We start from the raw sequence: 25,097 nt of genomic DNA on the forward strand, positions 1-25,097 counted from the left end.
GTGCTGGATGCTATGCTAACCTTGGAGAGCATTCACTGCACAGGCCCACAGTAGGTGAGAAGAAACTGAGCCGAAGAATGCGACGCCTTGAAAGCTTCTCCTCGATGAAACATGCGGGTATACTCGATAAATTCCCTGTGCTTATATGCGAGAGAAGTAGTTGGGTGCACGTTGCCGAGTGCCAACTCGTCTGAAGCGGAGGTCCGGTGCCGAGCGTTTGCAGCGTGCCGTTGAATGCCGAGTCCTTGTGACCAAAACAACTCCATCACACCATAGAATTCTTCACACAACCATTTACCTTTCTTTTCCTTTTTTCTGAGCCGACTTGCTAACAAATCTGCACAGCCTCCTGTATCGCCTCGTCGACGTGGTGTCTTCGTATCCCCGGCGCCGGCCCCAGGCAGATGCCCCGACTCGACAGGCCGGCAACCAGCCGATCCACGTCAATCGTGATCTTGCCCTGCGTCGGCGGCGTCGGCGACTGCTGCTGCTGCTGCTGCCCCATCGCGTCCCAGCTGCCCGCCGGCGGTGACGCCGTCGACACCACGCGCACGCCGCCGGGGATGTCCTGCCTGTCGTCGAGCTTCTTCCCGAAGATGGTCCAGTCCGGCAGCTCCGGCTCCCACTCCGGCGTCAGCGGGCCCTCCGAGGTGTCTTCGGCGTCGTCGCTGCCGAGGTGTAGCGTGGCGAGGCCCTGCGGGGCGCCGACGTCGCGCACGTGGATGCCGCGCTGGACCAGGTACTCCTCGACGTCGGCGGCCTCGAGCCACTCGCCGGCGAGCTCCGGCACGTCCGCGGCATCGAGCCAGGTGCGGGTGAGGCCGTACTTGAGGCGCTGCAGATGGGGCGGCGCGAGGCGGAGGACCGTCTCGGCAGCGCCCTCGACCTTGCGGTGCAGCTGCGGGAAGAAGCGCCCGAGGTCGACGTCGTCGGCACCGAGCAGCAACGCGTCTGCCGGTTGCCCCTGCTCGATGAAGCTTCCTCCCATCCCGGGAGCGGGCACGGCGGACCGGGTCAGTTGCTCCGCGAGGACCTTGCGCGCGCAGGTCGTCTTGGAGCAGTCGAGCAGGTTGCACCCGAGCGTGTCCTGGACCTGCACGCCGCTGCTGTGCAGCAGGCTGGAGATGTCGAGCGACGCCCTGGACACGGCGACGGCGACGGCGGGTGGCACGTTGTTGGATAGAAGAGAGCGCTGCAGGCCTCGAAAGGCGGACAGGGTGCCGCGCAGGGCGGTCTCGAGCGCGGCGGCCTTTTGCTCGGCGGCTGCGAGGGCGTCGTGCTTCTTGGAGCGGTAGCGGCGCTGGGCGAGGCGCATGCGCGTCCGACGGGACTGGTAGGTGGGTGTGTAAGTAGGGATAATTTTTGAAGGACGGACGATGAGGAATCTATCTCACCGTTTCTTCATCTTGTTCCTTAATGTCGGCAGGCGGCTCTTCCATCCGCGGCCGGCCGGGACGGGGCCTTTGTGTTTGCATGTGTGCGGGTGGTGTTTTGTGTGTGCTTGTCGGCTAATGTTATGAAGGATTGTTTTACGTGGCGAGCCTTGCCGTTGTTAGGGAGGAACTAGGTTGTACATGATTTATTTGCTTGTGTTATGAGATGGGAGAAAAGAACAAACGCATCGTGTTGAGAAGCTTCGCCTGCTCAGACAAATCGGACCCCGCTTTCCGGTTTGGGCAGTATCCAGCCAATAGGGTGTTACGCTGGGCTGCCACGGGGCTCCGCAATTTGTCTATGCTGGCTAGCAATACGTTGGGATATAGAATGAGTTGACGATGATGATGGAGTGCAAAGAAGAGAGCCAGAAGGACTAGATATTTAGAGATGGATTCTTTTTCGGATTTTTTTGGATTTTTTTGGTGAGATTTGCGAAGCACGAAATGACCTCAATATCGGGTCTATTGCCAGCTCACCTCGGCGGTGATGCCTTGTTCATGACTTTTAAACATAAACTTTGTGTTCCTTTGAATGATCGGCCATGGCGTTCTTATGACCGTGGCCGTTCTAGCACAAAGTGGTTATTTAAATAGACCTGACAGAAACGACTCCCTTTCCTCGGACTGTTGGGATCTGCACGTCACCCAGCGGTGTGGAGGACCACACCGCCTCCAAACGCAGGGACATGAAAAGACGAGATGACGATCAAGGAGTTTCTCAGGTCACGTTGAGTGCAAGAAATAATAACATTAATATATTCACGACCAACAGCCACCTCCTGTCTTCGCCAACTCGCGCACAGGCTCGTTCAGGGGCAGGTTGCGCAGGTCGCCGACCGCAATGTGATGGACATGAGATTGGTGGTGAAGGATATGTATGTACATATGTGATGTGTGATTGATAAAACATGGTTATAAAAATCAGGTGTGGGCGAGAGCCGCAGCATTCCATGCCATGCCCAGCACGGGTTTCGGACTTGCTGGTGCTCAAAACCGCTGTTCAAGTCGCGGTGAATGCTAATCGCAGCAACTATCCGCAGGTAGGCAGACGTCTAGATCCGCAACACTCCCCGTCCAGGCCGAGCCGTCGCGCAACCTCGAAACCTGGCATCGCGTTGCTCAACCTTGCCAGTCCGAACATGCAACAGCCACAAGAAGGCGCGGATCGTGGTGAACGGGGACACAGGCAGCCTTTCTTGATGGCGTCATCAGGGCCACCCGCACGACGCCCGCTCAGGCCCTCCCTCCTTTGTCGATGGGCACACAGATCACCAACGTTCTTCTGTGCCAAGTCTTGTACGGATACAAGTGTTCCGTATTGCCTACGGCCTGCGTAAATCCGGTGGCTTTTTTTTTTTTTTTTTTCCCCTTTTGTTCCCCGTCTGCGCACCTGACCGCCTGGCTGTCAGCCACCCACCAATCTCGACAACGGAGACATGTCCGCGTTTTATCTGGCTGAATGACCAAAGCCCTTTTGATGAGCAATCCTGTTTCGTTTGATTTTATTCGTCTGTGCTGCCCGTGGGATGAAACGGGACAACAAGGCTGGGGGCCGTGCATCTCTCGTTTCCTTGTTGGCTGCGCCCAAGGCCCGCTAGTGTCGCACGACGGACGGCTCCCAGCCAGTTGGCATATTCTACATCCGGCAACACTTGAGCATCCCGTCAATGTCCACGGAGCGTTGGTCGTCGTCTGTTTTTTTTTTGGCGTCTTTGTTTCATTTACACCGCTGTGACTTGTGACGCTTTGATTTGTACGGCTGTGCTTTGTTGGGAGCAGGAGTTGCGCACTGATGTCCTCACCCCGGGTCATGTATAAATAGGCCGATGATGTCGCAACCAAGTCCGGACCAACGGTGTCCCACATAACAACCTTGCATCTTGTACAAAATGCGTCTTCTACTGAGCTCACTGTTTGCCGTGGCTGCTGCGGCCTTGGCTGCTCCAAGCCCGCGAGGTTCGTCATCATTCGTCGCCCTCTCATCCCTGACCGCGACCACTAACACGCCTCAACAGCCGACAACCTGTCCACCTCCTCCCCGCCTCGCCATATCGGCGTCGTCCTCTACGACTCCTTCGACCTTCTCGACGTCGCCGGCGTCATCGAGCCTCTGTACCTGCTCTCCTCACAGCGCCCGCTCAACCTCTCCCTCATCGCGCCGCGCCTCTCCCCCGCCTTCATGCGTCCCGCCCCCGGCGAGCTCGCCACCTACCCGCCCACCTCTCGCTTCTCCCTCGGCGTCGTGCCCACGCACACCTTCTCCTCGCCGCCCCCGGACATGGACGTGCTGCTCGTGCCCGGCGGCGGCGGCGAGCGCGTCGGCAACATCACCGACGCCATCGCCTTTGTGCGCGACACGTACCCCAAGGTGAAGCACCTGATCAGCGTGTGCACGGGGGCCGGCGTGGTGGCGCAGGCCGGCGTGCTGGACGGCAGGCGCGCGACGACGAACAAGTGGGCGTGGGAGAACACGACCAAGCACGGGAAGGGCGTGCGGTGGACGTCGCCGGCGCGGTGGGTGGTGGACGGGAACGTGTGGACGGCCTCGGGGGTGACGAGCGGGATTGACATGATCTTTGAGTTCATGGAGACGTTTTACGGCCCGGAGACTACCCAGCTGATCCAGGGCGCGATCGAGCACAAGCGCACGCTGGACCCGTGTGATGATCCCTTTTCGGCGTGGTGGAACGTGACGTCGCAGGGCGACTGTCGACTGACGCCGTCGCTATACGGGAAGCGAATCTAAGGACGACGAGGGGTTGGGAATGAACTCTAACATGCCATAGAATGGATCCCTATGCCCTCAATGGTCTCACTTGACCTCCTGCAACAGCATCTCTAGCTAGAATGTATATAAAGTACGAATACATACTCTCATCTCACTTCGCCTCTACGTCACCGTCTAGATAGCCTCACCTCGCTTCACCTCTCACCACCGTAGATCTAGCTATAGAGCAGCAATGCACGCACACCATGCCCAGATCCTCACTCCACCTCCTGCCACTGCAGCTCCAGCTGGAATATCTGCATCCACTCGTCCCCCCTCGTCGCGTCCGCCATGCCCGTCTGCATGTTGTTAAACATCTGCGCTCCCGTCGCCCCGTGCTCCGTCTCATACCACCCTATGCTGCTATTCCCGTGCCAGTTGCCGTCGTCCGTCCCCGACAGCACCGCCGTGCTGTTCATCCCCTGGTACATCAGGCTCAGCTGCCCCTGCTGCATCGCCTGCATCATCTTCATGTCCTTCATCTCCCGCATGAACTGCATCCGCGGCACCGTCGCCAGCCACACCTGCAGCCGCCGCGCCGCGAACTCCCGAAACTTGGCCACCTCCGCCTCCGACTCGGCGCTGCCTGGGAGGCCCGCCTCGCAGAGGGCTTGCCACAGGCCACGCATCCGCGGGGAGTACATGGAGCAGATCTGCGCGCGCTCGTCGCGCTCGCCTTGCAAGGGAAGGTGAGTGCCCAGAGAGGTGTGCCGCACGAAGAGCAGGTAGCACTCCTCGCAGGACAAGGCCTCGCCGCCGTACCCCCACCACCGGGCGTTGGCCAGCGAGTCGCGCCGCGGGCAGTGCCGCACCGCCGCGAACGTGCGGACGTGCTCGGCCAGGCTTTTAAACACGCCGCGGTCCAGCGTCTCCGCGAACTTATTCGCATACTCGTCGTACCGGGGTGTCGACGGGCAAAAGTTGCAGATGATGGTGTCCTCCGGCCCGGGCGCCTCCTTCGGCCGCAGGAACGCGTCGAGCCCGCGTGGCTTCATGACGCCCTCGTAGCAGGCCTCGCAGAGGTCAAACGCCTCGCTCCCGGCGCCGCCGCCGGTGACGGTCCACCAGTTTCCGCGGATGACGCCGTGCTTGGTGCACGGGACGAGCTTCGCAATGGCCGTCGCCGCGCGGGCGAACTCGGCAAAGTCGTCCCTCTCCTCGGCGGCGTCGAGCGCCGAGGCCATCGGCAGCGCCGTGCCGTCGGCCAGCGAGCACGTCCAGCGCTGCCGCAGGAACACGATGTACTCGTCAAAGTCGACCGGCCCGGGCATCTGCGCGAAGTCATCCGCGAACGGGCCGAGCTCGACCCTGTCCATGAAGCACGGCTCGCAGACCTGCAGGTTTTCCATCTTCTGCCTGGCGGTGAACCAGTTGCCGCTGTCGCCGCGCGCCTTTTCCTGGCCGTCGCACGCGGCCAGCTTGAACCTGCGGGAGGCATTGTCCACGAAGCCTCGCCAGTCGCCTTGCGGCGAATAGTACGCCAGCGCCCGGGGCACGTACCGGATGCTCACGTCGCAGATCCACCGGTCGTCCTTGCCCTGCTCGCGCGGGTACGGCACCAGGCGCGGCTCGAAGGCGGTGCCGGCGACGTGGTCCTGGAAGCAGGCCTCGCAGGCGATGAACCCGTCAATGTCGCTGTCCTTCATCCCGTAGTACTTGACGCCGTCGGCCGCGGTGGTGGCCGCCCGGCCCTTGCAGTTCGGGATGAGGAGCCGGCTGGACAGGAAGGCGGTCAGCTCGGCGAGGTTGTGTGCTTTCAGGGCGGCTGGCCAGAGGACGTGCTGCACGCGCGGGTAGCGGAAGTGGCAGGAGGAGACGGTGTCGGGCTCGGCGAGCTTCCTGGTGAACTTGGCGGCCAGCGGCGAGGACTGGATGTAGTCGGCGTGGCACCGCGTGCAGATGGGCGCGTCTGGTAGATCGGCCAGGTAATGCCAGTAGAGCGGATAGTCAACTAATCGGTCTTTGGGACAGGAGCGAACTACTTCCTGTCCAGGGCCGTCTTCTACCATAGGGGGTAGATCGATGCGCTTCTTCGCTTTCTGGTGGCTTTTGGGCGCTGTCTCGGGCGCGCTTGGAGCGGCGCTTAGATTGAGGTTGGACATTTGTTGCTCAACCGATGCCGAGACGTCAGGTTTTCTCTGCTCTTTCGCTTCATCTCTTATCCCTTGAGTCTCCCGTGGCTCTATTGCTGGTCCGCTGGCGGTTGTGTAATCAGGTCGTGTGTAAGGTTGCTGTTGTTGTGTCTGAGCCTCCTGGTTGGTCGTGGTGAGAGGAGCCGCATATGAGGGCGTTTCTGCAGGTTGCTGATTCGGTTGCACAAGTTGAAAGCCGCCGTCACTCGTTCTCACAAGGTAGCCTTGCGTGTCTTGACGGGCCTCTGTCTGCTGCGGCCGCGCATGCGTGACTTCTGTGGTGGGCGGCACCGCAACAGCTCGGAAGCCTGCTGTGATATCACGCAAGGGCTGCAAAAACGGCTTCAGGCGCTCGTCTTGTCTCCAATCATATTCGTTCGGGGTGCTTGCGTCTAGACGCTGCGAGCCGACAGGTGGGGGATTTGAGATGTTTTGTGAGTGTGTAGGTTGAGTGGAAGCTGGTGGTATGTATGATGGAGGCGGCGGCGGCATGATTGAGCTGTACGAGCTCTCTGTTCGGGATGTACTTGGATCATAGCTAACTGGTGCCGGAATGTCATAGCTGACGGGTGCCTTTTGTGAGGATGAGTGCGTGGCAGAATTCGGTTGCGGCTGAGGGGGCTGATATTGTCGGGGAGGTAGTGGTGGCGGTCCATTGTATGTGGGATATTGCTGCTGCTGCTGCTGCTGTTGCTGCGGATAAGACTAGAATATCCGTGGATTAGCAGATATTTTCCCCTCTTGAAACAAATGAATATCGGTACCGAATATGAAGTAGTGCCGCCTACGGCGTGCTGTGCGGTATAGCCATTCGCATTGTCATGGCTAGGCTCGGCGCCGGGCTCCCTCTGCTTGGCCAGATGCTGCTGAAGCTGCTGTTGCCCTATCGCATAGCCCTTGGCGACTCCCTTTTTTACCGCCTTTGCAAAGAGGTCCATGATGTGATGCTAAATGTCCAATTTCCGTCTGGTTGGCCTCTACTGTGTAAGTCGAAACTCCCGCCATCCCCCGCCAGGGGCAAATCGTGACCTTTTATAAATACACTTCATCATGCAAATACACAACAAGCCCTTCTCTATTCAGCCAGAATGCGAGGGGCTGCTTTTTAGACTTGAAAATAAAGTAAGGCAGCCCTACGCTTTTGCTGAGCGATTCAGCCTAGACCCGCTTGCGCTGAAGACGATGCGATTAGTTGATAGGGTAGATGAGAAGCCATGCGCTGGGGGAGGCGGTCTAGACGGCGTCTTTGTGTAATGCGTGCTTATCGGCTGAGCGCCTCGTGCGGCCTCATCGTTTGTGTGTGGTGGAGGGCAAGACACGTGTGAGGGTTTCAAGATTTGAAGGATCTGGAAGGTCTGCCTCGTCCTGCTTGGTCGGGAACTTGGAATGCTCTGGACTTGTGGGTGGCATTTGGGAGAGGCTGCCTATCAATTCGCCCTGTCCCGTACTAAGGCGTCTAGATATTACCTCAACTTTTTGCGTCTGGAAATTTGCCCGAATTCTGTGCACGCGTGAATTAATGACTGATAAGGGGAGTCGGAGGGGGAGAGAAGTATGTTGCGCAAAGTGGACAGCGCGTCATAAAATACAAGAGAAGAACAAGTCAAGGACTCGTGCAGCGTATGTTGGGCAAAGCAAGAGCCGCATCTTTAAAAAGCGCAACTAGCATGAAAGGCGAGCTTTTCTCCTTTGAAGAAATTCCGATGCGACCATGTGCCTCGCCGCAGCGCGAGATTACGCCTTGTGTCCCTTGTGCCTGTGTTTTACTGCGACTCGCGGCTCCGTGTCACATCATAGGTGAAACCCGACGACGACAATGGGTTGGTGGCTAAAAGATTTGCCATTGTTTATCGGCTTTGCCGTCGGGATTTTTTGCGTCATAGTAAAGCCTCCATGAATGATGGGAGCAACGGTGCTGGCCGGTATATGTGATCCATGCGTGTATGCGCGTATACTACGTCACCCAGAATAGCTCATGATTACCAGTCTCTCAGTGGAAAAAGCAGGGACATGCATCAAGCACTCCTAGCAGTCTTGATCGACCATCTGTACGCCTGGCTTGTCTAGTCACTGGCAACTCCAGAGTCCTACCTCGTCATCGGTCGGACGTGAATGCAGCTGCTTAGACTCCATTCCCTCCAGCTTCCAGTGAAGCTCTCACAGGCTTTGGACTTTGTGGCTCCGTAACGCTCAGGTGCTTTTATTATTAGCCATCCAATCATGAGCGTCCACCCAGCCAGTCCACCCCTTACCCCTGGCCACTGCCTAGGATCTTGAGCAAGGAAGCCGGCCTGCGAGATGTGAAATCCGGGGAGTCTGGTGCGCCTTGATGGGCAAATTCATCCTCGACGAGCTGCAAAAGTAGACAACCAGATTGACTTTGCTGGACCGTGCAGCGCAAGCGAGCGGGCTAAAAAGGGACGGGACTTTTTAGGAGGGCAGGGATACGAGCAGAGCCCACATTCGAATCCGACGAGAATGCTTGCAAGCGGGACCGAACGCGCGTCCTAGGATGTGTCCAGGTGTCAAGTCAAGGTGTGAAGCGGGACATGCATGCTGGCTGGCTAGACAGGGCTGAAACTCCCTGGGAAAGCCTTTGTTGAGGCTGTGTACGGATACATGGTATGATAATAAGGTTTGGGCTACTGGTAACTAACTAGTTGTTTTTGCCAGCGAAGTGCTCGCTAAATTTACGCCTTCAACTGTATCTGTGTGTTTTTTATTGACTTCTAGATTGACTTGCACATGGTTCCGAATTTCTGCAGGTTATTGTAGAATTTGTGGTGATGCTGGGGCAGGCGTTCAGTGGTGGCCTGGCAGAAGCACGCATCCATCTCCATCCCTACTATCCATCAACCATCTACAGGGACCATCAGTGCGGACTTTGACCTGCTCAAGGACTTGAATATCTGCTGGTACTAATTCCAGCTAAATATAACCACTTTCCGACGATCGAGCCCTACCAACGTCCGATCGCCCCTTGATCCCTCTACCGTATCCGTCCTTGCCAACCCGAGCCACGTTCCTGACTAACTGCGCCGGTTACACCTTGTCATTACTGGCATGTCTTGGCGGGGGGCCGCTTGCGAGGTTCTTCGCATTCGTCGGAATCGCCTTACAAAAGGACAGGGGGGGCAGGGCTGGGCATCGGCAATAGAACGGCCAACTATGCAGGGGCCGCACTGCTGCGGAACCCTTGCCGAGAGTCCTATTCGTCGAGGTCGACGTTGTCGCTCTCTGCAGAATCATGGAGTTTTTGTTCAATAATTCCTCGGCGCTTGGCAGAGGGCACATCGACCCCCTGCATGCCCTCGTCTCTCCATCCATACCTGCCATGACATGCCACATACGGCGGGTACCGATGGCATATAAGGAGAGTTGGCCGCCCACGGCCTCGTTGTGCACAATGTTTCGAGGTTCTGTAACGTAGTTGTTGTCCTCTCTACCAGTATACACACATCGACATCCGACACCTCAACTACTCGTGACATATGCTTCACTGAGCCATCATCCCACCATGGCCCCCCGCGCCTCCTACCCTCTGCGGCTCCTCGGCGGCCTCGTTCGCAAGAACACGCTCAACCACATCGTCCGCCACCCCATCAGCTTCCTCCTCACCTTCTACGCCATCCCGCTCGTCCTCCTCCCTCTCCTCCTCAGCATCCCCAAACTCGCCGTCGTCAACCAAGTCTCCGGCGCCGCCGACCCGGCCCCCATCCGCCCGCTCTCCGCCGACACCCTCCCGAGCAAGCTCGTCGTCGTCCGCCCCGCCGACCTCGGCGCCGACGTCCAGCGCGTCATCGACACCTTCACCAAGCCGCTCCGCCCCGACCAGGTCCAAATCGTGCCCACCGACGAGGCGCTCTTCAAAACCTGCTCCCAGCAAGACGCGTGCACCGCGGCGGTCAGCTTCTACGACTCACCAGACACGGCGTCCAAGAACAAGACCTGGCAGTACGCGATCAGATCGGATGCCAAGACGCCGACGCAGGAGGAGTACATTGCGCACCGCGGCGCGGCGGACGACGTCCTCCTGCCGCTGCAGCTGGCGGTCAACAACGCCATCGCCAACACCACCGCCGTCCCCGAGACGTTCATGTTCGCGCGGACCAAGAGCAGCACCGACGCGGCGCGCAAGGACGACGCGGCCACGCTGGTCGGCAGCGTCTTCACCTTTGCCCTCTTCGCGTGCTCCTTCTTCGTCATGATCTACAAGCCGACCTCGTGGATCACGCAGGACCGCGAGGGCGGCATGTCGCGCCTGATGGACACCATGGGCGGCTCCTGGTGCCTGCCGCTGCGCGTCCTCGGCTGGGTGCTGGTCGTCGACCTCGCCTGCCTGCCGCTCTTCGTCGTGTTTGGCGTCATGTACGCGCGCCTGGCGTTCCCGGCCTCGGCGGTGGCGCCGCTGATAGGCTGGCAGGTGCTGCTGGGCCTTGCGGTGAACAGCTCGGCGACGTTTGCGGCCGCCTTCTTCACGAGGGCGCGCGTGTCGTCGATATACGTCGCGGGCGTCTTCGTCATCCTGTCGCTGACGATGCAGCTGATCATGGTGCGCGCCCAGCCGACGCCGCTGCCCGACGTCATCTGGGCGCTGGCGGGGCTGTTCCCGAGCTGCAACCACGCGCTCTTCACCAAGCAGATGGCGTACTGGCAGCTCGCTGGCGTGCCGGCCGACTTCTCGCGGTTCCCGCCCGGCTCCGACTCGCAGGCGGCGATGATGGACCTGGGCGTGGTCACGCAGAACACGCAGCTGCTGCTGCTGGCCGCGCAGGCCGCGGGCTACGCGGTGCTGGCGGTGGCGGCGGAGTGGCTTCTGCACGGCGTCACCGTCCGCGGCCGGACCTTCCGGCCAAGTGCTGCGGACAAGGTGGACGAGCCGTCGGTGCGGGTGGAGGACCTGAAGAAGACGTTCCGGCCGGGGTTCTGGAAATGGCTGTGCTGCTGCGGCCGCCGCGGCTACAAGACGGCCATCAAGAGCGTCACCTTCGAGGCCTACCCGGACCAGATCCTGTGCCTGGCCGGCCCCAACGGCTGCGGCAAGACCACCACCCTCCAGGCCATCGCGGGCTTCAGCCGGCCCAGCGGCGGCCGCATCTCGCTCGCCGCGCGCCGCGAGGAGGTCGGCATCTGCCCGCAGCAAAACACGCTCTGGGGCGACCTCACCGTCCGCGAGCACGTCCGCCTCTGGTCGCAGATCAAGGGCGGCCACGAGACCGAGGCGCAGATTGAGGAACTCATCGACGCGTGCGACCTGTCCCGCAAGCGCGACGCGCGCTCCACGACGCTCAGCGGCGGGCAGAAGCGCAAGCTGCAGCTGGCGTGCATGTTCGTGGGCGGCTCGCGCGTGTGCCTGATCGACGAGTGCACCTCCGGGCTCGATCCGCTGTCGCGGCGCGCCATCTGGGAGCTGCTGCTGCGGTACCGCACGGGCCGGACGATGGTCTTCACGACGCACTTCCTGGACGAGGTGGACGTGCTGGCCGACCGCATCGTGGTGGTCGATGGCGGCGCCGTCCGGTGCCAGGGGAGCCCCGCGGAGCTCAACGCGGAGCACGGCAGCGGGTACCGGGTGGTCGTGCCGGACGTGCCGGGCGGGAGGACGCTGCCGTTTGCGAGCGGCGCGCCGTGGCAGTCGACGACGACGACGCACCAGGGGCAGATCGTGACGACGGTGCCGGACTCGGAGACGGCCGCGCGGCTGGCCCGGGTGTACGCCGAGAACGGCGTGACGGACATTTCCGTGGCCGGGTCGCAGTTCGAGGACGTCTTCCTCAACCTCGTCGGCAAGCCCGACACGCTCGAGAGCATCAACAGTAACAGCAACCTGCTGGCGGATGACAAGGGCTTCGCGCTGTCGCCGGCCCGCAACACCTCGTTCACGAGGCAGATGCGCGTGCTGCTCGGCAAGCGCTTCCTGGTGCTGCCGCGGCTGTGGTGGCCGTACCTGCTGGCGGTGCTGGTGCCCGTGTGCGCGGCGCTGGCCATGGTCATCATCAGCGCGAGCTACGACGTTCCGAAGTGCGCCGACGCCCGGCCGGTGCTCGGGACCGCCGAGGCGGAGACGTTCTTCTTCCCGGCCATGTGCGCGACGCCGGACACGACGTGCAACCGGATGGTGCTGGCGCCGCAGGACGCGGGGAAGACGCTGCGGACGCTGGTGGAGAAGCCGCTGGACGAGCTGCGGGATGTGAACAGTACCGTGTTCGACTCGTTCGTGGAGGTCCTGGACGGGCGGCAGAGCTGGCTGGATTACGTGCAGAAGAACCGGGACACGAGCACGTACAGTGGCATCTACATGGGGTCGGGGAGTGAGGCACCGATCATCGCGTACCGGCCAAAGTCGGACTCGAGGATCTCAAGCTTCGAGATGCTCAACCTGTGGAGCGAGATGAGCAGTAATATGCCGATCAAGGCGAGCTTTGGCAAGATCCAGACGGTGAAGGCGGTGAGTGACCATGTGACCGATGTCGAGATGTAGAGAGTCGACACGGCAGATGTCGAAACATACAAGAGCTTCAGCTAATCATGTTCCCAGTACGACCACACCGTCGCCGTCATGTACTGCATCTTCCTCGGCCTCGTCCTCTGCATCTTCCCTCCGGCCTTTGTCCTCTACCCGGCCATCGAAAAGGCCAGCAAGACGCGCTCCATGCAATACGCCAACGGCGTCAGCCCGGGCCCCCTCGTCATCGCCTACCTCCTCTTCGACGCCATCTTCATCACTCTCATCGCCATCATCCTGGCGCCCATCATCAGCGGGCCGATCCAGGCGTGGATCGGCTCCGGCGCGCTGCTCGGCGTGGCGCTGGTCTTCTACGGCATGGCCACGGTGCTCGTCGGCCATATTGTCACGCACTTTTCCGTCGGGCCGCTCAAGGCCTTTATGGCGGCGTTTGGAGCCAACCTTGCCATGTTTGCGGTGGCTGCCGGTGCTTATATGGTACGTCACGTCGAGTAACCCCTGAGAAGCTGACGTGCACTGCTGACTGTCATCCAGAGCGCAACTCTGTCCTCCGAAAAGGCAGCGACATCCGTCGCCTTTGGTCTCGGGCTCTTCTTCCCCATCGGCAACATCTTCCGCGTCATGCTCATCGGCCTCAACGTCGCCAACCAGGGCTGCACCGCCGACTTCACCCCGAAGCCCTCCTCCGCCATGACCGGCTACTCCGGCCCCATCTTCTACCTGCTCCTGCAAATCATCGCCCTCGCCGCCGTCGCCATCTGGCTCGACGGCGGGCTCTCCCTCTCCCCGGCCTCCCTCATCCGCCCCCGCAAGACCCCGTCCTCGTCAGACATGGACATTGAGATGCGCGAGCCCAGCATGCCCGGCAGCGGCGTCGCCGCCGAGATCCTCCGCGCCGAGCGCGACACCGCCGACATGCTGCGCGCCCTGCACGTCACCAAGACCTTCAAGTCCAATACCGCCCTCGACGACGTCACCTTTGGCCTGCCCGGCGGCTCCGTGCTCGCGCTCATCGGCCCCAACGGCGCCGGCAAGTCCACCCTCGTCAACGTCATCCAGGGCGAGCTCGCCGCCTCCCGCGGCGCCGTGCTCCTCCGCGGCGACGACTCGCGCGCCCCCGCGGCCAAGCGCCACATCGGCGTCTGCCCGCAGCACGACGCGCTCGACCTGCTCACCACGCGCCAGCACCTCGTCTTCTACGCGCGCGTCCGCGGCGTCCCCGACGTCGCCTCCAACGTCGACTACCTGCTGCGCCGGCTCGACCTGGAGCCGCACGCCGCCACGCCCGCCGCGAAGCTGTCCGGCGGCAACAAGCGCAAGCTGAGCCTCGCGGTCGCGCTGATGGGCACCCCGCCCGTGCTGGTCCTCGACGAGCCCACCACCGCCATGGACGCGGTGGCCAAGCGCGTCTTCTGGGACCTGGTGCGCAAGGTGACGGAGGGCAGGTCGATCCTGCTGACGACGCACAGCATGGAGGAGGCGGACGCGCTGGCGGACCGCGCGGTCATCCTGGCCACGCGCGTGCTGGACATTGGCACGACGCAGGAGCTGCGCGCGCGGCACGGCACGCAGAGCCACGTCAACGTGCAGCTCCGGTCGGCGCCGCGCACGGAGGAGCGCGAGATGGACAGGGTCTGGGGACGGATACGGCTGGGCGTGCCGGGGGCGAGCCTGGAGCGGGACATGAGCAGAGGGCAGATTCGCTTCACGGTGCCGCTGGGGGGCGGGGAGGCGAGCGGGCTGACCGTGATTCGCATCACGGAGTTTTTGGAGGGGTGTAAGGAGGAGCTGGGGATTGCCCATTTCAACGTGGGCGGTGCGACGCTGGAGGGCGCGTTCTTGAATATCATAAGGGCGAACAACTTTCAAGAAGACAAGGATGCCCGGTAGGTGGACCGGCAGGGGATGTATGTATATATAATTTGTAAATAAAATCACAGGGAATAATGGCGAAGCGTGTTTTCAAGTGCGCGAGGAGACTTTGGCAGTCGAGAGTAAAACAGTTTTATGAACAATAATGACACATGCAATATGCAGCAAGACAATCGAGTTGTTCAAGTGAATGTGGGTGTATTCAGCATTGTCAAGTTAATACACCCGATGCCTCGTCTCATCAGACCCTCGACCCTCATCAGAACTGGACAGTCGACCCCCCCCCCTCGGCTCTGCCCCTCCCGTCTTGAGCTCAGACAGCGGAACATCTGCTCAGCTTACTTTGCCACGGCGTTGTCGTTTTCGTGAGTGTACTCGATGGCGCGCTTAGCGACAGCGTTGTCGTTCTCATGGGTGTACTCAATGGCCCGCTTGGCGGTGGCACCGTTGTCGTTGGCATGCTCATACTCAATATGACGCTTGGCAACAGCATTGTCGTTCTCGTGCTCATACTCGACAGCACGCTTTGCAACCGCCTTATCATCTTCATGAGTGTACTCAATGTGACGCCTGGCGACGGCATTGTCGTCCGGGTGAGTGTATTCGATCGCACGCTTTGCAGTAGCATCGCCGTTGTTGGCGTGCTCATACTCGATGGCACGCTTTGCAACTGCGTTGTTGTCTTCGTGAGTATATTCAATGGCGCGCTTCGCCACAGCGTTGTCATTCTCGTGGGTGTATTCGATGTGGCGCTTTGCAACCGCATTGTCGTTTTCGTGCGTGTACTCGATGTGACGCTTAGCGACGGCATTGTCATCCGGGTGGGTGTATTCGATGGCACGTTTGGCGACAGCATTGTCGTTCTCATGCGTGTACTCAATAGCACGCTTTGCAACAGCATTGTCATTCTCGTGAGTGTATTCAATCGCACGCTTAGCGACAGCATTGTCGTTCTCGTGGGTGTACTCAATGGGGGAGGCGACTCCCAGGGTAGCCAGGATGGCGGCGCAGAGGAGAGAGGTCAGTTGCATTTTGACGAATTGCTGTAGAATATTGGAAAGAATATTTGAGTTGGGTTAATAGTATTGAAAAAGGCTTCTTGGCTGTGACGGGTTGAGTGACTATATAGTCGAGGGGTTGAAGGTGAGCTCACGTCCAAGGCCACGGTCGCCCACCAGACGGAGAACAATGCATAATAATTACGGTATGGTAATTGAAAAAAGGCTCCATCTTCCAAGAGGGTTCCAGGCAAGTCCTGTGATTAATCCTGCAGAGGTGGCTGCCGAGTGTCATCTCACCCGTCATCTCACTGCTCACCCTGCTTCTGCGACCTGGCGTCATCTCATCACTCATCAACCAGGATGTCCGCGGAAGGACGAGTTGGGGATCAGTTTCTCAAATGTTTTCTTAACAACCACGTCTTCGCAAGCTTCGCCCTTTGCTTCCGCACCCACGATACACGCACACGATGGAAAAGGTCGACCGAGAGTCGTCCTCCGAGAGCGACGCGTTCCTGCTCAAGGACGACATCCCCTGGCACGGCGCACCTGACGCTCCCCGACGACAGCGCCGCTTCCTCTGGGCCGTCTCCTTTGGAAACGCCGTCCTCCTCCTCATCTCCGTTCTCCTCCTGCTCACCTCCCTGCACGCCCGGCGCTCCCTCCTCCGCAACGACGACAACGCTCTCCTCAAGCAAATCGACGCCTACTGTAAGCCCGCCTCCCTCCCTCCCTCCCTCCTACTAATATCCTTCAGCCCCCGTCTACGACCAGGTTCACGTCCCCCTCCTCGACACTACCGTCAACGGTACGCTCCTCGACCGCGCCGACTCCATCTACCGCCGCCCGCCCTCCCCCGAAGTCGACGCCGCCTGGGCCGCCATCACCCACCAGCTCCCGCACGTCATCCGCACCGCCGACGTCCTCCGCCTCGGCAAGGACCCGTCCAAGACCGCCCGCTGGCCCGCCGAATGGGGCTTCGGCGCCGACGCGCACATTGCCGAGCTCGACCTCGTGCACACCGTGCACTGCCTCGACACCCTCCGGAAAGACATCCACTGGCGGTACTACTTTGGGGGGAAGTACCCGGATGGAAGGTTCTCGCGGCTGCACCGCACGCACACGGACCACTGCGTGTACGTGCTCCTGCAGAGCTTGATGTGCAACGCCAACGGCGATGTGATTACGAATGTCTGGGTGGAGGGGCAGAGGGGGCCGTACCCGGACTTTAGTGTGAATAAAAAGTGCAGGGACTACGGGGCGCTGATGGGCTGGCATGAGAGGACGCAGATCACGGACATGGAGCGGTACAGGCAGATGGAGGCGCCGGAGGGCGCGTTCCGGTGGCGCATGTCGCAGGACTTTCACGACCTGTTTGAGACGGGGTTGGAGGGCGGGAGCGTCACGGACGAGGAGTTGCTGGAGTAGGTGTATAAATCTTGATTCAAGTTTGTCTTTCTATCCGTGGTCCTGTATATGCCTGTGTCCAGTGTCAACACCTTCTGAGTCTAGTGTCAACACCTTCTGAGTCCAGCGTCAACACCTTCTGTGTCCAGCGTCAACACCTTTTGTGTCTACCGCGGACACCGCCGGCCGGAGCTGTGCATCAGCTGCTCGACGGCGTCCAGGTGCGCGGGGATCTCGCTCTCGTGCCGCAGCAGGTCCAGCTCGACGCCGAGGTGGTACAGCCTCCGGAGCTCCTGCACCATCCCGCACGCCTTGGAGACGAGCTTGGCCTGCGCAGAGCTCGTGCGGTCCGGAGCCGCTCCGGATGCGGGCCGCGATCCGGCCGGGCCTGTCGCTGACGAAGCTTGCATCAACGTCGTGCTGCCTTGATCTACACTCGGCGACGGTCCCTCCAGCCGCAGACTGGGTGCGCAACTCCACGGCACATCAGCAAGATTGATGGCCGTGCTGGTGCTGGAGCTCGAAAAGTCGGTCCCTGGACTTGGCTGCAAGGTCACGGCGTCCAAGTTCTAAGCGTCGTGTTTCCGTTAGCCTGCTATCCTACCCAGAGTGAAGCTGAAGGGCCAGTCGGTCAGCTCACCGATGCATCGCCCCCATCTGGGGAGTAACTGGTCATGCTATATCCCCCCTCTTGCATGGCCGCAAAGCAAGTCTGCTGCTCCATCCCGATAACCATCTGCGCATCATCAAACATGTTCATGCCGGGCCACGGTATATCCGTCGCGTCCACGCCGCCGGCGGCGCCACCCCTTTTCTTGCGTCGCATCTTTTGTCCTGGAGTCCGAATTAGTCGAAATGAAATCGTAAAAGCTTCAGAAACTCCATTCACTGTATCGTCTTTGCGCTTCGCGGTTCTGACACTTGCGCTTGTCCTCGTACGTCTCAGTCGACATGGCCCTTAATCATCTTTACTGCCACAGCCTTGGGGGCGATTTTCTCCTAGTATATGTAAGACCGCATCGGACTTTCCTCCTCTTTCCAGTAATACTGCAGTAGTTGAGCATCTTTTCAACGTCGCAATCAATCCCAGAGCCTGATTCACGAGTCTAGCGCTGCGGCTGCGCTGCGCTGCGACAGAGTGAATCCATCGCGGCAGGCCAGACGCACATCCGGTCGCTCAGTAAGACCGCCGCAGCGACCGCGCATAGAAAGTCAAGGAGGGCTATAATCGGCTGTTCGATATTCACCCTTCGGAACATGAGCCATGTTCGTTAAACCAGCATTTGCGAGATCGGCTTGGCCCCCCTCCTGGTCGGATGCCGGCATTCGGCATGGGAGGGGCGAATCAGGCTGTCGGCGGTGTCCGAAAACTGACAGATCGACAATGCAAAGCAACTGATTCGCCAGAAATTGCGCTCTTGACAATTTGTTTGCTTGCCCCAACTTGCCAAGCACCATTAGGGATCCCCTTCAGCAAACGAGGCTGCGGGGGGTCGGGGTACGTGTTCCCATAAAGTCTAGTTGCCGTAATTCAGGAGCCTTGATAGACGGCTCTGGGAACCTTGATGAGCTGCATATATATTGCTGAATGGACCTTCTTCGACCGGGTAACGGGTAAGCTCACCCGAGCGAAAGCATCGTGAGGAATGTCGTAGAATGCTACTCTACTCCTCGTATATCAAGGCGAGCGTGAGCTGACTCTTGCATACGTACTCCGACTGCATCTGCAAGTCGTGCGAATCGTCCCTCGACTTTTTCGACTACTTGGCCCAGTCTTGTTTCGCCCTCTGCTTCTCTTGAATTGGGCGAGGAAGCAGAGACGCAGCAATGGCCCAACCGTGTCCCGGACCAACTGACCTCGGCTTCGGCCCGGCCATCAGCTCCTGCCACCGCGCCTTCGACTTCACCTTGCTCTTCGAGGACGCCGTGCTGTCCATCCTCCCGAGCGCCGTCTTCATCCCCCTCGCCTGCCTCTCCACCTTCCGCCTCAGCCGGGAGAAGCCGATCGCGACGACGCGCACGCCACGGTACGCCGCCAAAGCCGCAAGTCCACCACACCACGCCCACCCTTGATGCCTGCTGCTCACAACTTTCCAGGTCACGTACGCGGCACTGGTCGTCGCGTGCTGCGCCTCCATCGCCGCCTCCCCGCGCCTCCCCGGCACCAGCCTCCCGGCCGCCGCGCTCTCCCTCCTCGCCGCCCTCCTCCTCGCCGCGCTCTCCTCGCTCGAGCACGCTCGCGCGCTCGCGCCCTCCCCGGCGCTCGTCTTCTTCCTCGCCTTGACCGCTCTCCTCGACGTCGCGCGGCTGCGCACCTTCTACCTCCTCGACCGGACCTTCTCGGCCGGCGCGCTGACCGCCGGCCTGGCGCTCCGGCTGCTGCTGCTCGTGCTGGAGTGCCGCGGCAAGCGCACGGCGGCGGCGGCGGCGAGCCCGGAGGAGCTGGCGGACCCGATCAGCAGGACCATGTTTGGCTGGATCAACCCACTGCTGATCATGGGTTTCAGGGGGTCCATCCGGGGCCGGCTGGGGCCGATTGATCCCAAGCTCAGCTCCACGAGCCTGACGGAGAGATTTGCCGCCGTTCCGCACAAGATCCGGTGTAAGCTCACAACTGCCCCGTACTTGTTCTCTCACCTCTAATAGTCGTATTGTCACCAGCTGGCCTTTCCAAAGGCGGACTCAGTGCCCTTACCTTGGCGTGTGTCGGCTACGACCTCCTCTACGTCGTCATCCCTCGGCTCTGCGTCTCCCTCTTCACATTTCTCCAGCCCTTCCTCCTCGACGCCGTCCTCAGCTGGCTCACCAAAGCAGAACGCGACTCGACGAGCCACGGCTACGGCCTAATCGGCGCCACCTTTTTCGTCTACTTTGGCATCGCAGTAAGCATCACCCTCCCTTGCGCAGGACCGCCTCCCCAAGTAACAACTCGTTCGCCCAGGCCTCCTACAGCTGGTACTGGCACCACGTCAACCGGTCCGTCACCATGATCCGCGGCGGCCTCGTCGTCCTCCTCTACGACAAGCTGCTTCTCCTTCCCGAGAGCCCGGCCGTCGAGGCGCGCGCCATGACGCTCATGTTCAGCGACACCCAGCGCGTCATGACCGCCATGAACTACTTCCACGAGCTCTGGGCCGGCGCCATCGACACCTGCGTGGCCACCTGGCTGCTGTACCGCAAGACCGGCCCCGCGAGCCTCGTCATGCTGGCCATCACCATCGGTATTTGAAGCGCCATCCTCGAACTGCACGACTCCGCGCTGACCGGGGAACGTTTTGCTTGCCAGGGTCGTCCATCGTTTGTGTCAGCCTCTCCAAGAAGATTAGCCTTCTGCAGCAGAAGTGGCTCGTCGCCGTGGAGCAGAGGCTGGCGCGCACGAAGCGCATGCTCTCCTCCCTCAAGGCTATCAAGATGCTGTCCGCTGGCGATCGCGTCTCGGCCGCCGTCACCGCGTTGCGCCAGGCAGAGCTCGATATCTCCTGGCCGTTCCGACGGATGAGGATCCTCACCACCGCCATCTGTAAGTACTGCTCCCGAAAAGCATCTTCCAGCTCCCGCCAATGACAAACCTTGGGACAGCGTACTGCAGCATGACCCTGTCGCCGCCGCTCGTATTTGGTGTGTACGTCGCCACGTCCCGGGACGAGCACCTGGACGTGTCGAAGCTGTTTACGTCCCTCACCCTGATCGCCCTGCTCGCGAGTCCCGTGATGCACCTGTGCCAAGCCATCCCAGCACTGGGCGCCGCCCACGGCTGCATGGAGCGAATCCAGACGTTTCTGGAGCTCGAAGAGCAGCACGACAAGAGAACTACCCTGCCTCCTTCAACGGATACAGGCGAGAAAGTCGTACTATCGCTGAGAGCCGTGTCTCTGGGCTGGCTGGCCGGAAAGCCCATTCTCCACAACATCAACCTCGACGTCAAGCGGGCGTCGCGCGTTGCCATCCTCGGCCGCACCGGCGCCGGCAAGTCGCTCCTCCTCAAGGGCCTCCTCGGCGAGGTGGCCGAGATCTCCGGCGAGGTGGCGCTCGGCCCGGGCGTGTCCCTCGCGTACTGCAGCCAGACGCCGTGGCTGGAGAACGCCTCGGCCGAGGAGAACTGGGCCGGGCGGTGCAGCGAGCCTCGCGGCCAGGGCTTCCTGGATAGGATGGCCCGCGAATTTGCGCTCAAGGACATCCAGGCGCTGCAGGACTACAAGACGGGGACCATCGGGAGCCAGGGAGTCAAGCTCAGCGGCGGACAGCGACAGAGACTGGTAAGCAAGGCTGGGCGGGCCGCCCTCGCTGTTCTTTCTTTTACGTTGTGATGGGTTTTGACAGACGCTATCAGGCGCTTGCACGCGCAGCTGCTCTTGAGAGGGACATTCTCCTCCTCGACGACGTATTCAGCGCCCTCGATCGCCGCACGAAGCTGCACGTCGCGCATGGTCTACTAGGCGCGCACGGCGGCGAGAATCAACGCACCGTAATCTTCACTACGCACGATGGTAGGAACCTGCGCATATACTCCCCCAGATCGCAGCTAACAAGCCGAAGAATACATTGCCAGCATGGCAGACGAAATCTACGAGATTGGCGACTCCGGTATTCTTACTCGCCGGCCTAAGACAGAGCGGCCGCCAGAGGAACTCATATCAGCCGATGCTGTCTCGCCTGCAGAGACCAAGGAGGAAGCTCCTACCTCGGGGTCATCCGATACTTCCTCTCCCAGTCCGGCCCGCCCCTCGCTCCCGGAACCGTCAGTAAAAGACAGAGACGTGTACAAGACGTACCTGCGCGCCATGGGCCTCCGCAACGCCGTGCTGTTCCTGCTATACGGCGCCTTGTTCTCCGTCTCGTTCAAGTTCCCCGACATCTGGATCCAGTGGTGGTCCAACGAGACCGCCGGCCCCGGCCCCGGCCGCTCCCCCGGATACTGGATCGGCATATACGCCGTCCTCGAGTGCATCCCGCTGCTGACGCTCGCCCTCTGGCTCAGGCACGTCTCGCGCAACACAATCCCCGCCGTCGGCATCTCCATCCACGGCACGCTCCTCGCCACCGTCATGCGCGCGCCCTTCTCCTACATCAGCAACGTCGACAGCGGCAGCGTCATGAACCGCCTCAACCAGGACCTCATGTTCATCGACTCCGTCCTCCCCTTCTCCCTCTTCAACACCGTCGAGAGCGTCTACGTCGCCGTCATCCAGGTCGTCTTCATCGCCGTCGCCAGCGTCCAGGCCCTCGCCGCCGTGCCCGCCGTCCTCGCCGTCCTCTACGCCGTCCAGAAGTTTTACCTGCGCACCTCCAAGCAGCTCCGGATCCTCGACCTCGAGGCCAAGGCCGTGCTGCATAGTCTAGTCTCCGACGTCGCCGCTGGCGCCGGGCCCTCGACGATCCGCGCGCACGCCTGGCAGGGGCACCTGCGAGCGAGCTTCATGCGCCACCTGGACGACTCGCAGGAGCCCATCTACCTGCTGTTCTGCGTGCAGCGCTGGCTGCAGCTCGTGCTCAACCTGGTCGTCACGGGGCTCGTCGTGCTCGTCGCCGGCGTCGCCGTCGCACTGCGCACCAAGGTCAACCCAGGCGCCGTCGGCGTCGCGTTCCTCAACGCCGCCACACTCGGCGAGACGCTGACGCAGCTGGTGCTCTCGTACACGCAGCTCGAGACGTCTCTCGGCGCCATCGCGCGCACCAAGATGTTCGCCACCTCCACGCCGAGCGAGCTAGATGGCGAGGTCAACGGCGACGGAGGAAGGCCCGCGTCACCGTGGTGGCCGTCGGACGGAAGCGTCCGGCTGCAGAACCTTTGGGCTCGGTACCAGCTCCCCGGCACGCCTGAAGATGCGCCGTGGAGCCTGAGGGGCGTCAGCGTCGAGATCCCCTCGGGCCAAAAGGTCAGCGTCTGCGGGCGCACCGGCTCTGGCAAGTCGACCTTTCTCCTCGCCCTTCTCCGCATGGTCGACATCCCCATCGGCACCGCCTACATCGGAGGGCAGGACCACTCGCAGCTCCCGCTTGCCGCGCTGCGACGCGGATACTTTGTCGTGTCCCAGGACCCGCTCGAGGAGTCCTCCAGTCTGCGCGACCAGATAGATCCCGACGGCCAGTTCACCGACGAGCAGATCAGGGCCGTGGTGGCGGACTGTGGGCTCCAAGACATCGTCGACGCGAACGGCGGGCTGAGCGCGAGTGCCGCAGGCATGCAGCTCTCCAACGGCGAGGCGCAGTTCCTCTCCCTCGCCAGGGTCATCTTGTACGGATCGGCGAGGCGAGGCGGCATTCTGCTTCTCGACGAAGCCACGAGCAGGTGCGTGCCGTCATTCTTTCTTGCGTGTCTCAACTAACAATCAGTGTAGCCTCGATGAAGACGCGCAGAGACGGATGGAGGCATTGATAGAGTCCGAGTTTCCTGACAAGACAGTCATTTCAGTCTGTCACAAGCTTCCTTGGGCGCTTAGGTCGGATCGCATCATTGTTCTGGAAGACGGGGAGATTATACACGACGGGACACCGCAGGAAATTGTCAAGGAGTCAGCCTTGTTCGCTGGAATGGCTGTGTCAGACTCTGAGTAAAAAGTTGAGCTTCATTGCTAATGATCGGATTTCTCCTGGTCCTGTCATGCGGGTTGACGTTCAAGAACCGCCCATGCCACGTCCATTGTGGCGACCGGTTCGCCGATGGACTTCAAATGCTCTATAGCCTGCCCAATTTGGGGAATAAACTCCAGCACACTATCCTCCTGCTCCTTGGGGAGGCCCTGTGAAATGATGCCTTCTCTAAAGCGCGGGGATGTGACAACACCGGCCTCCCAGTAGCCGTCTCGCATCCCCGCCGGCGGGCTGACAATCCCGCGGCGAGTCACTGACCATCCGGCGCTCTCCGCGACCCTCAGGAGCTCTTCCACCTCCAGCGCGCCACGTACGTTGAGCGTGCTGGGCTTCGCCTCGCTGAGATGCTGTTCCCTGGCCGCGTGTAGCCGCATTTGCGCGCGCGCGGCGAGCTGGTGCGGGCGCTGCGCGGGGTCATCGTCGGCACTGGCCGTGCTGTACTCGGCCAAGCAGACACGCGGGATTCCCGCGCCCGCGAGCGCCACAAAATGATCATGCACGGCATCGCTCCCCGTGAAATACCAAAGGCTGTGGCAGAAGACGGCCATGTCAAAGACGGTGCTGCGCGCGTTGGCCGTGGCGAGGAACTCGGGCAGGCTTCTGCGGGCAAAGGTAATGCGCGGCCCGAGGGGGGAAGACTGTCGCAGGTAGTCCTGTGACTGCTGCACTGTGAATGGTGCGCCGTAAGATGGCTCGGCCGGATCCAGCCCCGTGGCGTGGCCGTCCTCGCCCGCAAAGTAGGCCAGCACGGCCGTCGACTCGGCCTGGCCGCAGCCGACGTCGAGGACGTGGAATGGTTCTAGGGCGTCGAGTCCCCAGGCACGGCAAAGCTGTATTCGATGCGCAAAAGTGTTATCCAAGGACTCTACCCTGCCAGGGCCATTGTGTAGAAAGCAGGCAGATAGCGTATCGAGAATTTCTTCGTCAGCGTGCATGTTGATAATGATCTCGACAATGTCGGAGCGAATACGGATATGAAAACCAGATGCTATGCCGAGTTGGTGTTATTTATGGCCTCCGCTCGATTCGCGGCAGTGTCAGTGTGATCCCGAATATCCCCATTGGATGCAGGCAGGAATGTGGCTGCATGAAGCAGTAATCGAGTTGAACTCGAGCATCAGCTGACTGCCTTCGGCTAAGCTTGTCTGAGCCGGTTTCCTTTGTCGCCGAATCCTTTGAATCGAATTCAGGCTGAAATGAGAACCTTGAAGGCTTACAGCGTGCATTGGGGCCTGCCGAAACAGCACTTCAATATGGCAAACAAAAGTCCCCCCGACTGCACCAGTACTCTGCGTCATGCTTGGATTTGGCCTCACCTCGGAGGTTTTCTTTTTTTTTCGAGTTTCTTAAACAGTCGCTTATCACGCCAAGTCGTATGTACCCAAGCACGGCTTATGAAACGCTGTGAGACTCGATTCACTGGGAACA

General features: G+C 60.8%; 9 protein-coding genes across 9 annotated transcripts; 4 read left to right on the top strand and 5 right to left on the bottom strand.

The window, feature by feature from the left end:
- Nucleotides 1–328: 328 nt before the first annotated feature.
- Nucleotides 329–1,439, bottom strand: ISF_07789 (C-5 cytosine methyltransferase DmtA; the record flags this gene model as incomplete). The annotated part of the gene is made up of 2 exons (XM_018851392.1): nucleotides 329–1,330; nucleotides 1,395–1,439. 2 exons carry the CDS (start codon nucleotides 1,437–1,439, stop codon nucleotides 329–331), a joined length of 1,047 nt encoding a protein of 348 aa, XP_018701408.1.
- A 1,886-nt stretch (nucleotides 1,440–3,325) lies between these two features.
- Nucleotides 3,326–4,182, top strand: ISF_07790 (ThiJ/PfpI; the record flags this gene model as incomplete). Its single annotated transcript, XM_018851393.1, has 2 exons — nucleotides 3,326–3,392; nucleotides 3,452–4,182. 2 exons carry the CDS (start codon nucleotides 3,326–3,328, stop codon nucleotides 4,180–4,182), a joined length of 798 nt encoding a protein of 265 aa, XP_018701409.1.
- Nucleotides 4,183–4,421: 239 nt separating this feature from the next.
- On the bottom strand, nucleotides 4,422–7,273 carry ISF_07791 (integral membrane protein; the record flags this gene model as incomplete). The annotated part of the gene is made up of 2 exons (XM_018851394.1): nucleotides 4,422–7,040; nucleotides 7,100–7,273. The coding sequence occupies 2 exons, from the start codon at nucleotides 7,271–7,273 to the stop codon at nucleotides 4,422–4,424; spliced, it is 2,793 nt and encodes a 930-aa protein (XP_018701410.1).
- Nucleotides 7,274–9,852: 2,579 nt separating this feature from the next.
- Nucleotides 9,853–14,691, top strand: ISF_07792 (ABC transporter-like protein; the record flags this gene model as incomplete). The annotated part of the gene is made up of 3 exons (XM_018851395.1): nucleotides 9,853–12,783; nucleotides 12,874–13,278; nucleotides 13,336–14,691. 3 exons carry the CDS (start codon nucleotides 9,853–9,855, stop codon nucleotides 14,689–14,691), a joined length of 4,692 nt encoding a protein of 1,563 aa, XP_018701411.1.
- Nucleotides 14,692–15,011: 320 nt separating this feature from the next.
- Nucleotides 15,012–15,704, bottom strand: ISF_07793 (hypothetical protein; the record flags this gene model as incomplete). Its single annotated transcript, XM_018851396.1, has 1 exon — nucleotides 15,012–15,704. The coding sequence occupies one exon, from the start codon at nucleotides 15,702–15,704 to the stop codon at nucleotides 15,012–15,014; it is 693 nt and encodes a 230-aa protein (XP_018701412.1).
- A 437-nt stretch (nucleotides 15,705–16,141) lies between these two features.
- On the top strand, nucleotides 16,142–17,099 carry ISF_07794 (hypothetical protein; the record flags this gene model as incomplete). Its single annotated transcript, XM_018851397.1, has 2 exons — nucleotides 16,142–16,382; nucleotides 16,429–17,099. 2 exons carry the CDS (start codon nucleotides 16,142–16,144, stop codon nucleotides 17,097–17,099), a joined length of 912 nt encoding a protein of 303 aa, XP_018701413.1.
- Nucleotides 17,100–17,245: 146 nt separating this feature from the next.
- ISF_07795 (hypothetical protein) lies at nucleotides 17,246–18,031 on the bottom strand (the record flags this gene model as incomplete). The annotated part of the gene is made up of 3 exons (XM_018851398.1): nucleotides 17,246–17,647; nucleotides 17,719–17,912; nucleotides 17,968–18,031. The coding sequence occupies 3 exons, from the start codon at nucleotides 18,029–18,031 to the stop codon at nucleotides 17,246–17,248; spliced, it is 660 nt and encodes a 219-aa protein (XP_018701414.1).
- An 874-nt stretch (nucleotides 18,032–18,905) lies between these two features.
- On the top strand, nucleotides 18,906–23,633 carry ISF_07796 (ABC transporter, transmembrane domain, type 1; the record flags this gene model as incomplete). The annotated part of the gene is made up of 10 exons (XM_018851399.1): nucleotides 18,906–19,004; nucleotides 19,070–19,105; nucleotides 19,176–19,680; nucleotides 19,725–19,960; nucleotides 20,020–20,299; nucleotides 20,365–20,598; nucleotides 20,658–21,334; nucleotides 21,409–21,565; nucleotides 21,615–23,367; nucleotides 23,417–23,633. The coding sequence occupies 10 exons, from the start codon at nucleotides 18,906–18,908 to the stop codon at nucleotides 23,631–23,633; spliced, it is 4,194 nt and encodes a 1,397-aa protein (XP_018701415.1).
- Nucleotides 23,634–23,677: 44 nt separating this feature from the next.
- Nucleotides 23,678–24,604, bottom strand: ISF_07797 (SAM-dependent methyltransferase; the record flags this gene model as incomplete). Its single annotated transcript, XM_018851400.1, has 1 exon — nucleotides 23,678–24,604. The coding sequence occupies one exon, from the start codon at nucleotides 24,602–24,604 to the stop codon at nucleotides 23,678–23,680; it is 927 nt and encodes a 308-aa protein (XP_018701416.1).
- Between the last annotated feature and the right edge of the window lie 493 nt (nucleotides 24,605–25,097).

This window comes from Cordyceps fumosorosea, assembly GCF_001636725.1.
Source record: "Cordyceps fumosorosea ARSEF 2679 chromosome Unknown scaffold_24, whole genome shotgun sequence".
NCBI lineage: Eukaryota > Fungi > Ascomycota > Sordariomycetes > Hypocreales > Cordycipitaceae > Cordyceps > Cordyceps fumosorosea.